General features: G+C 38.5%; 1 protein-coding gene across 1 annotated transcript in view; it reads left to right on the forward strand.

The window, feature by feature from the left end:
* Nucleotides 1–14,427, forward strand: part of AP2B1 (adaptor related protein complex 2 subunit beta 1) — a 113,863-nt gene that overhangs the window by 72,645 nt on the left and 26,791 nt on the right. The window contains exons 19-21 of the mRNA XM_063456628.1: nucleotides 1,582–1,711; nucleotides 6,531–6,615; nucleotides 11,752–11,838. Coding sequence (XP_063312698.1) covers nucleotides 1,582–1,711; nucleotides 6,531–6,615; nucleotides 11,752–11,838 — 302 coding nt within the window. The remainder of the gene's footprint in view (nucleotides 1–1,581; nucleotides 1,712–6,530; nucleotides 6,616–11,751; nucleotides 11,839–14,427) is intronic.

The following is a 14,427-nucleotide window of genomic DNA, read 5'->3' on the forward strand; positions in this document are numbered from 1 at the left end:
TATATTTGGGCAACCTGGGGGATCATGGTGGCTATATGTCCCTCTCATACATGGAAGGTGTACACATAGTCACTGCCACTTTCACACAATTTATAAAATGTTATCCCATATCGGGATCTTTTGGATGGGATGTACTGTTTAAACCCCAGTCTTCCCTTATACTTCACGTGGGATTCGTCAATAGAAATATGTTTTTGGGGGTATAAATAGTGGCAAATTTTTCTGGGAAAAATGGGGGTATTGCAAATGTGTTTTTTAGACCAATACATTTTAATGGTGGGCTTTTTAGTTATTCCAATTAGCATTGTCAGTGCCTAGAATTGTTTCAATTCTGGCACACTGGTGGTGACTGCGTGACTATCTCCCCAAAAATATCATCCCCCGAAAACTGCTGCATACAATCCAGCGCATTATAGACAGACCGGTCAGACTGTATGCCAGGTTTGGCAGTGAATTCTGGGGATGTCTGGTTACACATTTTTTAGGGGGTAACTAGTCATCTGCGCCATGTTCAGCATCAGGGGAATCAGCAATTTCTCATGATGGTCCTGCAGTATTTGGCACATAGTCCCTGTGTCACTCTCTGAGGCAGTGTCTGTTGTCTCTGAGGCAGACGCTAACAGGGCATAAGCCTCCTCTGCGCCATACTTCATGTGTACTACGGTAATAAACTATAACTAAATAACTAACATTTTGTTATTTTAAAAAAAAAAAAAAAAAAAAACTATATATATGCTATATATATGCTTATAGATATGCTTCTCCTGCCCCTCCATTTGCAATACAGCCTGTTCCAATACTGTTCCTTCAATGTGTTAATCACTATTGTAACATTTACTGGGGCGAATGAAGCAGCGTAAGTAAGTTTAAAAAAAATAAATGTTCTTACATCCACTACACTTCTGTGTTCTGGTTATCTGACTTTTCCCTTGATACCAAGGGTGTCTACAATGAAATTCCACTCCCGCAAATGAGCACTACGTGGTTGGCTAGAAGGGTGCCATACCTCTAGTAGGGGTCTGGGCTGTACGTCTCCAGGCACACTTATTTAGTGTTAAACTGTTTGAAAAGGGTTTAAAACTAGAGTGACAGTGATAGGAGACTACAATAAATTGATATTGATATTAAATGGTTAGAGCGCCTACAGTGACTTGGCCCATCTCCATTTGAAATGACTTTGATTGCTACACCATGCCTAAGATCATAAAACTATGAACATTGTATTTACTGACTTTCTATTGTTAGAATCCATATTGCAACCTTGACTTGAAAGCAAACAAAACTAAACTCAATCATTTTTACAAGGTATTCATTATATAATATGTAGTTTAGCTAGTGACTTTGGAAACGCAGCCTCTGTCTGCTAGTTGCATGATGTGCAGTTATAACCCAGTGTAAAGAATCTCACACACATAATTTCATTGCATGTTCTCTAAAACCAAATGGTGCATTTGAGCACTAGTGCATTATGGGCAATAGCTTTAGCATTTAGGCTGACTGGACATTTATTTTCCTCTGTTTTCCTAAGCATGCAACAAACAAAGTAATATTATTTCTTCTTCATTTTTTATTTTGTTATAGCTTTGGAGTCATTCCCAGTGCCCCCCTGGTTATCCACACACCCCTCATGCCAAACCAAAGCATTGATATTTCTCTTCCTCTAAACACTCTTGGGCCTGTGATGAAAATGGAACCACTCAACAACCTTCAGGTACTACTTAACATCGTTTTTATAAGGCTCATTGGTTCATGCACACGTTATTTTGGGTTAATGAGATAAAAGCTCAGATTCTTGTGACCTTTGCACTTTTATTACTGTTCCACAGGATATTTGCAGAAGTAATGTCAGAGATGCTTCTGGGTTTAGTTTTACTGCACACAACAGGAGACAAATAACAGTAGAATTTGCATGCATACACAGCAATAAGAAAATGCTGGATGCTTGTCCAAGGCAGGGGCACTCATACACCAGAGCCTATTCACTGTGTAGAATATTGGTTCGGTTGGGTGTATTGGTTGATGTATTCCCATAGAGCCATCTGCTCCCTCAATTCAGTGCTACTGTTGCATCTACAAAATTCAATTAGTGTCTTCCACCCATGCCAGACATGTCATTTGTGACTCTGCCATCTCCTGCATGTCAGTTCTACTTCATTTTTTTCTTTGTGGCTCTTTCCATGGTAGGAATACAGGTGGTAATGTGCCTCAGTATCCAAACCCCATCTGCACAGTGAATATCTTTCTTTACAAATGCTGGGGTTTCTAGTAATCATTTGTTTGCCTGAATTAAATAGTTGCATGCCGAACAAATATATTCGTGTTTGTGCACATTGTCTTCTTTTTTCCATTTCTGTAAATATTCCATCTATAAGGATGTGGGTACACTTATTACATATAGCCAAACAAGGGAAATTTCCATGATCTAAAATTCAATTATGAATTATCCATGGGGCGTATTTACTAAACATTGAATTGACAACGGAGTTGCAAAATGTAGTTCACCGTGGCAGAGGAGTAAACGTTTTTTCAGTCCTGCTACTATCCAGGCTTCAAAAGTTGCCCTGCATAGCAAGCCATAGCATACTCAACAGGGATGACTTTTCTATTCACCAGGGCTAACTTGCCAGTTGCCAATTGCTAGCATTGCTCTGTCTAAGAAAAGATAGCTGTTTCACCAGATATCCTCTTGTGGCCTGGATCTTGCGTTTGAAAATGTTATAGTATGTAGCCTGTTACTGTACTTGAGCTAGAGAATGTTTCCATATTGGCTATTTTGTCCTGAATTTTGCAATTCAGTTTTCAGTTCATAATAATTTTATATTGCATATATTGTAAACTTAATGAACACCCCAATGTCTCCAGTATTATGGGTAGATAGGCCAAACTTTTAGGGGGCGCACATTTTTATTTTAGCTCATGTAGTTTAGAATTAAAATCAATATCTGTTTTCAGAATTACAAAACTCTATACACAACAATTGAATAAACTTAAATATTTGAAGTTTGATGTGATGCTTACAATTTACAATTCTAATGCTCATTCGGTAAAGAACTTGAAATGCTAGTTTAAATGAACACTATAGTCACCTAAATTACTTTAGCTAAATAAAGCAGTTTTAGTGTATAGATCATTCCCCTGCAATTTCACTGCTCAATTCACTGTCATTTAGGAGTTAAATCACTTTTTTTCTGTTTATGCAACCCTAGCCACACCTCCCCTGGATATGATTGACACAGCCTGCATGAAAAAAAAACTGGTTTCACTTTCAAACAGATGTAATTTACCTTAAATAATTGTATCTCAATCTCTAAATTGAACTTTAATCACATACAGGAGGCTCTTGCAGGGTCTAGCAAGCTATTAACATAGCAGGGGATAAGAAAATCTTAATTAAACAGAACTTGTAATAAAGAAAGCCTAAATAGGGCTCTCTTTACAGGAAGTGTTTATGGAAGGCTCTGCAAGTCACATGCAGGGAGGTGTGACTAGGGTTCATAAACAAAGGGATTTAACTCCTAAATGGCAGAGGATTGAGAAGTGAGGCTGCAGGGGCATGTTCTATACACCAAAACTGCTTCATTAAGCTAAAGTTGTTCAGGTGACTATAGTGTCCCTTTAAGTAGTGTAGTAGTAGTAGTTTTCGGTAATTTTGTTTTCTTAGTATATGGAAGCTTTAACATGTAAAATTCTACTTGCAGAATCTTTCTGCATGATGAAGCTGCACTACGGCTACAGTTTGAACATTTTAATTCGACATTTAAAGTGTGAATTGTCAGGAATCCAATATGACTTTAAAGTGAATGTTCTGCCAAAATAATTTTATAATAGTAAAAATTGGAATAATTCTTTAAGTCACCTTTATTTTATTTTCGACTACTATGGTTTAGGGTTGTTTCTCCAACCGTTTTAGCCAAAAACATTGCATTTAATGAAGAATGCCTTATTATTCACTGGGTCCACTCCCCCCACTTTAGGTATGAAGACTGTATTAAAAAAATAAAATAAAAAAAAAATCTTGATAAATAAGCGTACCTGGAATCCAGTGGCAGGCTAAGCTCTCCCTGCTGCCTTCCATGCCCTGTCTGACACTCCTTCCCTCACCGAGGTCCAATCAAATGATTTTCATAGAGAAGCTTTTCATTTTACCGTTCTCAATGGCTCTGAGCACATGTGCGTGCTCTTGTGAGGGTGGATGAGGGAAGGAATTAATAAGAAAAAAACAAAAAACTGTCAATTGATAGAGGCAGGGTGGGGAGGGCACCAATGAAGTGCACAGAATATAGACATTTTTTGCACAGATTTAACATTAGGCAGCCTGGAATATAGTTCCTAAATCACATGTGCCAGGGTTGTAACTAGCTAGCCCTGAACACAAAAGTGCATATATCTCTGTATGTGCAATGTTTCAAGCAGAAATGCTGCTCATACAGATTTCTACCACCATGACCACATCTAAAACCAGAATTGGTCATGGAGGTTGGAGGAACCCTTTAAAATTGGGCACTTGACACTTTTAATGAATAACCCTGTGTATAAGTTGTAGAACTCCCAACTCTGAGATCTACCAGGACATCTCTGATTCAAGACCTTAGTAAAACCACATGATATCCAATGCAAAACACTCAGCCGTATTAATTGTGTGTGTGTGTGTGTGTGTGTAAGGTACAAGCAAATCTCACAGCACTTGATGATGCCTGAATAGCAGGAGATCATATTTATTTCAGAAGCAGAGGAAGGGAAACTTGTCCAGCTCCAAATTATCCTCAGATCAGAGATGTATGGAATATTTTTCATGAATGGCCCTTGGAGCCCAGTAACATGGGGAACAAACATGTGCCGTACTGCTTGTGAGAAATAGCTGGTGTGCTAAAGTGTAGATTTTTATTTTACTTTTTTTTTTAAATTTATTTAAGACAGTACTATTGTTAATGGGTTTTGAAGTACTTTTAAATATAGTCAGACTGTCCAGTAGATAAGAGCAGCATATTGTCTCATTGCTAAATTGGCCATTTTATCCCTAGGAATGCTGGAAAGTGCTTTGGGCCTACCTGACAGATTAAAACATGTACAGTTGAAAGATCTCTTCACCTTGCTAACTTTCTGACAGTTTGAGAAACGAATAAGTCTGATCAGTGTGATTCATGCAGAGCAGGCTCAGGCTCTGGTTTCTCTTTTCCTTCTGCACAGTGGGTTGTTTATTACATACTTTTCAAAGTTTTTCTTATTATTTTGGTTTTAATATTTGTTTAAAAGTGTTCAGACACATAACATAAAAAAGGAGTGAAGGAAGAACTTGGATGTAGTTAAATCACAATGACAAATAAAACTACCAAGGTGCATCAACAAAAAAAGGTTATGTTATTACGGCACGTGGACCCACAGATACAAGATTCTAACCTATAGGGTCTTAGTAATGTATAACGGAAAATGCTTATTTAAAACATACATACCCTTAGCGGGGTTATAATAGGGCAATGATAACTTGACATAACATGAGCCACCTAGGCCAATGATTTAGAAATTAGATTTTATAGCAGTATACACCTCCTATCAAAACAAGTATTAAAGCTAACACATGAAGACTTAAAACCTGGACCATTTTTGGGGGGAAAATAATAATCCGGCCTTAGTGACTTTATATCATTTATTCTCTGCCCTAGTTTAATTTTAGTATAAGGAAGGCTGTAGGAATGTTTCCAACTCTAACGTTTATAATCTTGTTTACCATAATGTCCTGCTTTGCAAATTTGTATAATGAATATTAGGCTATTTTATTGTGCCATCTGCACTTTGTGTTGCAAAACTCAGTTCCGTTATTTGCCAATATTCTGTGATGACCATGCCACCATGCACACTGTTAAGAGCCTTCAGGCCTTCAGTAGCCTCATTAATTTACCAGATTTATACGTCATTGAACTATTTATGGTAAGTTGCGTAATGTTCTCATGCAAAGTTGGATATAAGCTTTAACTCTTGAATAATGGTGTAGTACCCCAGTATTTATATACTAGTCAAACATTATTACAAGCATTGAAGCTGTTCTGATGGCAAATGGTGGCTCTGCTTCTTACTAGGTTCTTGCTATTCACATATTGCTAGGTGTTTCTGTTATTTTGTCCATTCTTTCTATATAGTGTGTGAAATGTAGTCTCCAGGCAAGAAACCGTGATATGATAATAATGTCTGTGTGTTTGCCAAGGGAACTGAAAGATGGAAATTAAGTGAGTTGATATATTGTATTAATATCTGGCCAAGCACTTGTAATACACTTCGGTCAGTGATAACCAAAAGGGCATACAATTATTTATAGAACAGCACAGACATACAAATGTCACTTTAATTCATCCGGATGAGAGCATGATTTCAGAGTAGCTGTGTAACCCTGGATGGGAAATGAGTCTTAGGGATGGTTGCAACTTGCAAGCCTTTGAGGTCAGCCTGGGGGGTTTCTCTTTTCAGCATGATGCTTTGAGATTTAAGCCTATCATCCTGTTCTAATTTTCAGCTCACCACTCTTTTGTGTATAATAGGTGGCTGTGAAAAACAACATTGATGTCTTCTACTTCAGCTGTCTCATACCTCTCCACGTGCTGTTTGTTGAGGATGGAAAAATGGGTAAGAGACCATCTTTCATTTTAAAGAGTTGGCAATATATTTTTTGTCACTATTTCGAACTTTTATCATTGTACTTGTGTTTGTACAAGTTGTACATTTGTACCATAGCACTTTATTGTACTAATTGAGTAATATTTACAAGTAGTCACTTAAGGGTCCACTATTTTAACGTTAATTCACAAATTATTTTACACTATTATGCTGTCAGTTTGGCTACTTTGGCCTTAAATTTGACATTCACTTTGAATTCTCACTTTAGTATGCTTGGGACGTGGACATATTTGTCACTAGGTTGTAAACCCCATGGAACATTTATCTCAGGTGTTATGCATATCACAAGCAAGGGGTATGTGGGGGGCGCCTTGCATTACTATAGCCGATAGAATGACCGAAAGATCTCCGTGAGGGAGTATGTGGCCTGAAACTCAGGTGGGCACAGTTCATAATCTATTTTATTGCAAACCAACACTTCACAATGAATCAAAGTGCTGTTACCAGCTTACCATGGCATTCACAAAGCACCAGACAGGAGGGATGTGCAAACCACAAGCACCTCCCAATGAACATATTAATAACTCCCTGACCAGGGATAAGCTGCAATCACCGAAAATATAAACCCACTTCCTGAAAAGCAAGCTAGAGTGGGGGCAACAAAATAAAAATCCAACATTTTTATATCTATAAACAGGTTGCAAAAGCTTCCTTTCTTCTCTGTGGCTGTCCAATTCCACAGACTTCCTAATGCAGCTCAATGACAAGTCTTTGCAAGGCAGGCGCACTGCTTGTCTCGAGGAAGTAACAGGGCTAGTTTTCTCATTGACCTCCATAGGGGTGTATCAAGGTTTATTTATATTGAAATCTGCACTTTTTGTAAAATGAAAACAAAGTGGACACATTCTTTGCACATAAAGCACTTCAGAAATCTAAACTGCTTTAAGTGTTTGGATTGTCCATTTAATTAGGACGGGGCTGATAATCAAAATAGTTGGTATACAATCTATCATTAGGAATACGTGTTTGTATTCCAAATTTCGGAGCAGGGCTCAAAATTTCCACTCACCCACAAGCCAATGGTGTATAAAACTTCAGACCTGGAGAGTAGAAAGTCACCTGTGGTGAATGTACTATTGACCCTCCAGGCATTTAGTGGCTGGTAACCTTTTAAGGCCTGGTTAGTAATGTGGTATTTGAGCTCTGCTCTGGAGTGTACCTTTTAATGGGAAGTGTGTCATGTTGGTGAAGCACTGGGAGATGCATCTGTTGGCGCTTGCCCGATGTCATTGAGAAATAAACTCAAGGAAGAGTGAGTTAGAATGGTAGAAGCTATCAGTTTGGTGTTCAACTCCCGCAAATTGCAGACAGAGTGAGACGTTTATGTCCAGATTCTGCCAGAGAAGATCACATAAATGTGTTTGTATAGTTATGTGTGTATATATATGTAATCTATATCCATAACGATTTTTTAGCAGCCATTTTTAAATCTCTTTAAAAAGCACTTTCTAGATCCTGGGACATTGCCACGTCTTGCAGGTTCATAAAATATGGCAAGTCTATGAAATATTTAAACACTCAGCACTTTGATACAAACTGCAGTGATGCTGTCAGAATGACCTTCTGCATTACACAGCAAGCAGAAGCATTGATTGTGACAGCAAAATGCAACTGCCTGACCTAGCTGATGTACCCATTTACAGCTCAATCTTAAACTCCACAAAATAACTATACACATAATACACAAAGCTCTATAGTGTGTCATGAACACAACATCCCTGACACTGGGCAAACAGAAATTGGAAGTCCATAGTGCAGAACTTAGGATTTTCACTTCCTATTTGTTCAGTGACAGGGGTGTTGTGTTCTGTACACACTATAAAGCATTGTGCATGTATGTGTATAGTTAGTTGTATAGTATTTTTGTCTTCATTCTCAACTTGTAATATCTAGAATGATGATGGTATCTAATATATGTGCATGAGGTGCTTTCTGTGTCGGTTCGGTCTATTAAAATGGAAATATATACATTTCCTCCTGTGCACACGTCTAGGACCTGTCATGCATTGTCACTATCTCTGCTTAATGTAGAACTGTGTTTCGGCAACAGCTTGGGATCTTCCTTTAGCCAACCTTGATGAAGAAAATTAGCTCTGCCTTGATTATAAGTGGTACTGGATTAATAAAATAATTCATGTGTTTTTGCAGAGAAAAACATTATTGCAGTTTAATAAAATGTGTGGATATTTTAAATTCCACTTAAAGTGCTCAAAGCTTTCAAGAGACAGGCTGTGATAAGACAAGTGAGTAAAAGGAAAAATCTGTATGAATGTAGAATGTAGAATGTAGCTAATAAAGTATACTAAAGGGACAAAGCAGAATATAGAAAAGCATATGACATATGTTCAAGGACTGCACAAATCATTTGGTCAACTTCTTGCTGCAGGGGTGGACTGACCACTCGGTCACATCGGTCATGGACCCAGGGGCCGGAGCTGCTGTGACTGGGCTGGGGAGATCAAAGGATCTCCCCAACCAGCCCAGCATTAAATAAGGCAGCAATGCAGTGTGAGGCCAGCAGGAACCTTTTCATACCTGGTCTCTCAAACTTCCGTGGCAGGAGAGCTCTACATTTGTAGAAGAGGAGGGGAATGTCCTCCTCCCTCAGCCCATCCCCTCTATGAAGTCAAAGGTAAACCCCTACGGGACCCTGTCAGCTTCTCCCATGTGCAGCACAAGCTGCAGAGGCCCGCAGCACCTAAGCTCAGCCCCATCTTCAACCCGGCCATGCTGTAAGGAACAGCCTGTGTTCCAGGCTTCCAGCTCTCCATCCACAGCAGCAAATGGTGAGTTGCAGTATGATCTTGTGTGTGCATGTAGTGAGCATGTGTGTGTATTGAGCCAGTGTTTAATGAGTTTGGGTGTGTGTGTGTCAGTGAATCTGGGTTTAGTGAGCTTGGATGTGTGCTTTTAGTGAGCTTGGGTGTGTGTCAGTGAGTGTGTGTGTGTGTGTGTGTCACTGAACTTGTGTGTGTCACTGAGCTTGTGTGTGTGTTTGTGTGTCTCACTGAGGTGTGTGTCTCACTGAGGTGTGTGTCTCACTGAGGTGTGTATGTGTGTCAGTGAGCTTGTGTCTGTGTGTCAGTTTTCTGTAGTGAGCTTGTGTGTGTGTGTCAGTGAACTGTGTGACTTTGAGTGTAGTTAGAGGTTTGGAGCTTGTATATATCAATTAGCTTTCTGTTGTGAGCAGTGTGTAGTGATTATTTCTATAGTGATCTTGAATGTCTGTGGGTGAGCTTGTCTGTAGTGAGCTGTGTGAAGTGATTTTTCTGTTGTGAACGTGTGTGTCTGTGAGAGAGCTTGTGTTTAGTGAACGTGTGTGTGTCAGTGAGTTTGTGTGTGTGTGTCAGTGAGGTTTCTGTAGCAAGCTGTGTGTAGTGAGCTTGTGTGTGTGTCAGTGAGCTGTCCATAGTGAGCTTCGTGGGTTTGTGTGTAGTTAGAGGTTTGTAGTAAGCTTGGATATGTCAATGAACTTTCTGTATTGAGCTTGGTGTGCGTAGTGAGCGGTGTGTAGTGATTATTTCTGTAGTGATCTTGAATGTCTGTTGGTGAACTTGTGAGAAGTGAGATTTATGTAGTGAGCTGTGTGTAGTGATCTTTCTATAGTGAGCTTGAATGTCTGTAAGTGAGCTTGTGTGTAGTGATTTTTCAGAAGTAAGCCTGTGTGTCTGTGAGTGAGCTTGTGAATGTGTCAGTGAGCTTGTGGGTAGTGACATTGTGTACATGTCAGTGAACTGTCTGTAGAGAGCTTCTTGTGTATGTCCGTGTAAACTGTCTGTAGTGAGATGTGTGTAGGAGCTTGCCTTTTTGCATGTATGTGCAAGAACCAACATTTTGAATAATAATAAGAAATTATATATATTAGCTAGCTAGATAGATATCTCTCTCTCTCTCTCTCTCTCTCTCTCTATATATATATATATATATATATATATAGATAGATAGATAGATAGATAGATAGATAGATAGATATAAAGTCCTGTTATCTCCTTGCACACACACTTCAATGTGAATTTTTGCCTGGTGCTGTTAAGCCAATGCCATAATATACACAAATATAGGGAACAAGAGGCAAGCACTCACGGTCTTCTGGTTACTTTAAAACGATATTCCTTTTATTTCATTGTTTAAAACTTGATCGACGTTTCAGCCATCGTGCATGGCTTTCATCAGGATCTCTTACAGCTCTCTGTAAGAGATCCTGATGAAAGCCATGCACGATGGCTGAAACGTCGATCAAGTTTTAAACAATGAAATAAAAGGAATATCGTTTTAAAGTAACCAGAAGACCATGAGTGCTTGCCTCTTGTTCCCTATATTTGTGTGTGTGTGTGTGTGTGTGTGTGTGTGTATGTGTATATATATATATATATATATATATATATATATATATATATATATATATATATATATATATATATATATATATATATATCTCAAGGGGCCCAATAGTTAATTTTGGCCAGGGGCTCAGAAGGCTGTCAGTCCATCCCTGCCTTGCTGCCATTTGACATGTCTAAAGATTACTTTTGTATCTGCAGACACTAACTGGTAAATGCACTTGTGTGTATGTGTATCTGTCTTTGTATGTCTGTACCTGTGTATCTCTATGTATGTTTGTTTTTTTGTGTGGGGATGGAGTGTGTTATTGCATGCTAGCAAAGGCCGGCCCTGGGTATATTAAGTGTATTCCTGATAAAGCACCCATGTGAACAGTAGTGTTTGTAACTGTTCTCCTGCATTTGCATACTTAAAATCTGACTTGAAAGTAGCTTTGGGATGTCTTCCCAATACCTTCATTGTTACTGATTGATAGGTGTCCGATGGAACCGCTGCAGTTGCTGCAGAATATTGCACACATTGTCACAATATCATACTTTCATACTTAAAGAGACTCTGCTATTTGTAATGTGTCAAGCTTCAACAAACCCATGTATATATTATGTTTGCCAAGTGATTAGGTGAGCAGATATGTAGAAAATGTACTTATCTCTTCTTGCCCAGGCTGTTTCAGGTTACTGCATGAAAGACTCTGTCATGATATTAATGTAAGAATCCTTTTAATGTAAACCCTTTCTCTTGCAGAACGACAAGTCTTCCTGGCCACATGGAAGGACATCCCCAATGAGAATGAGCTACAGTTCCAGATTAAAGAGTGCCACTTGAATGCAGGTTAGTCACAGTGAAATTAGGTGTCTGAATTTTATGCTTGGTAGTGGAACTGTTGCATGATGGTCCGTGATCAGTTGCCGTTGTGTAGAGCTCTGATGCATGTTCATATGCACTGGTTGCATATTATAGTAGATCTTGCCTTTTACAGATTGTATGATATATTTGAGGTGTCAGTTTGACATTCAGGTCACTGAGCTCTTTTATATGATTTTTCTGATTGAAAGGCTACACCAAGTGCCTCTGATTAATCTGTTATCATTTGCTCTGATCTTATTGATACAAAAAGATAAGTCCTGCGCTCACTCCCATCACTCCTGGGCGGCCGCAACGACCACAGTACACATCAGCCACAATACATACAGTAAAAACAAAAGAAAAAGTTACCTGCCTTCTCTCCTGAATGCCTATGATAAATCCCTAAGTGCCTCTGATTCATCTGTTATCATTTGCTCTGATCTTATTGATGCAATCCAATGGGGGGCATATTTCGTTGAAGTGCACCGTCTGCAAACCTCTGTTTTCAGTTGTTTATTAACGGTTTCAGAAAACAAAACATACTAGAAGCTGTTTCATAGCATTTTACATCAATACTACAATATTTCAGAGCCATTCTGCTTATGCTTAACGAATAGTTTCACAGACAAATAAATGATGAGCCTACTGTTTTAAGGATTTCAGTAAAGCACTTATAAGGTATTCTGCACATGAGATGTTCACTTATATATGTGGTAGACCTTTCTGTAATTGTGTTTATCATCACGTATTAAATCCTCTATTTAGACGGTATCATAGAATATCCTGCATTTGACTCTTTTCTGCCTCCTGGAATTCAACCAGTAATCTATTAGTTGTCCTGGTTTGCTTTAGTACCTCTGCAGTTGAAGTTAGGGAGAAGATATGCTACTTTGACATTTGACCATAGATGAGAAACCTAAACGCCCTGAAGTATTGTCCATTACCTTGACAAAAAACCCTGCTATGGATTAGTCTTCAGATCAAGCTTTAGGGTGTCGGGGTGTGGGTGTATTTTTATTTTTTTATCTTAATGAGATGGTTAGTGGACAGTTTTTATTTGTGTATACTGTAGGGTTTAAGTACATAGTATGTAGGAATTGTGAAAATTTGAAATAGAATATTATTAAATTAGAAATGGTAATATTCATTTTATGTCACTTTATGTCACTTGTAAACTATCTTATAGTTGTTCTCTTGATGATTAGAACACTGCGATATTCCTTGCAGGTTATGTAGTGTTCAACCAATCATCCAAGTCATACTGATGTATTTAGATCTCTCTCCCACGCCACTATCAAATCAATTTTAGTGGTAATCCTCTGTGATATATATGAACAGCATAGGGATTAGTGTTTCCCATCTGGTTCACTGAGATACATTTTTTCAGCATTTTATTTGTCCTGTTTGGTATATGTGCCATCCAGCTCTGAAATCTCAAAGCATTCCTGGAGTTTAGAAGAGATCACACCATACTCTGAGACAATAAATTCATCCAAATTGTATTTTGTCAAAAGACATTAGGGAATTGTTGGAGAAAAAGTTATTTAGACTGAGTATAGAATGAAAATGCCAATATGGCGTGGATGTGGTCAGGCTGGGTCCTTTTCCCCATTTTTGTTCCAGACTTAAAAATTTGGGACCGATTTATACATCATTTAATTGAAAACCTTGATTGATTCTAAATGACATTGACACCAGAATTGTTTTTATTCAAAACATTTCCAGATAAAACAAATCAAATTATAATTGGATATATTTTGATTGCTGCCATGTTGTCTCTTCCCAGGTACTGGAAAACAAATAACATGCCATCTATTAACCCCTTCAGGACCGCTGACGGTTCAGGCCGTCAGCGGTAAAACGTGCGTTTGCGAAAAACGGGATGCGGGAAGCGATCAAAGATCACTCCCGCCTGTATAACGCTGTAACTATCTGCCAAACATCCAAGGCAGATAGTAACAGCCAATTGCGGCGTGTGAGCGATCCGCGATTGCTCACAATTGGCTGCTGTCAAAGTGGCTGTTACAAACACTCACTTTGACAGTGATCTCTGCCCCTCTCTCCTCTGTGGCGTTTTGTGAGGCGAGAGAGACAGAGATCGTGATAGTTTGTTGCAGCAGAAGTGTTCCAGAGCTTTTTTACAGTATCTAAAGTGAATAAAAAATAATTTTAATCCCTTCCCTGCAAGATCTGTTACAGCAGTGCATTTGTACTGTGTGTACTTTTTTTTTTTCCCTTAAAGGGTTAAATTTGTTTTAAAAATGTCTGTCTTGGTCAGTTTCCTTCCCCCAAATCTTCATTAGATTTTTGTGACAGGAGTTAGTTTAGGGATTGCTGTTTAGTCTGTTTTAGTAGAAAAAAAAAAGTACCGTATATACTAGAGTATAAGCCGACCCGAATATAAGCCGAGGCCCCTAATTTTACCCCAAAAAACTAGTAAAACTTATTGACTCGAGTATAAGACTAGGGTGGGAAATGCAGCAGCTACTGGTAAATTTCTAAATAAAATTAGATCCTCAAAAAATTATATTAATTAAATATTTATTTACAGTGTGTGTATATAATGAGTGCAGT

Source organism: Pelobates fuscus, chromosome 1 (genome assembly GCF_036172605.1).
Source record: "Pelobates fuscus isolate aPelFus1 chromosome 1, aPelFus1.pri, whole genome shotgun sequence".
Classification (NCBI taxonomy): Eukaryota; Metazoa; Chordata; class Amphibia; order Anura; family Pelobatidae; genus Pelobates; species Pelobates fuscus.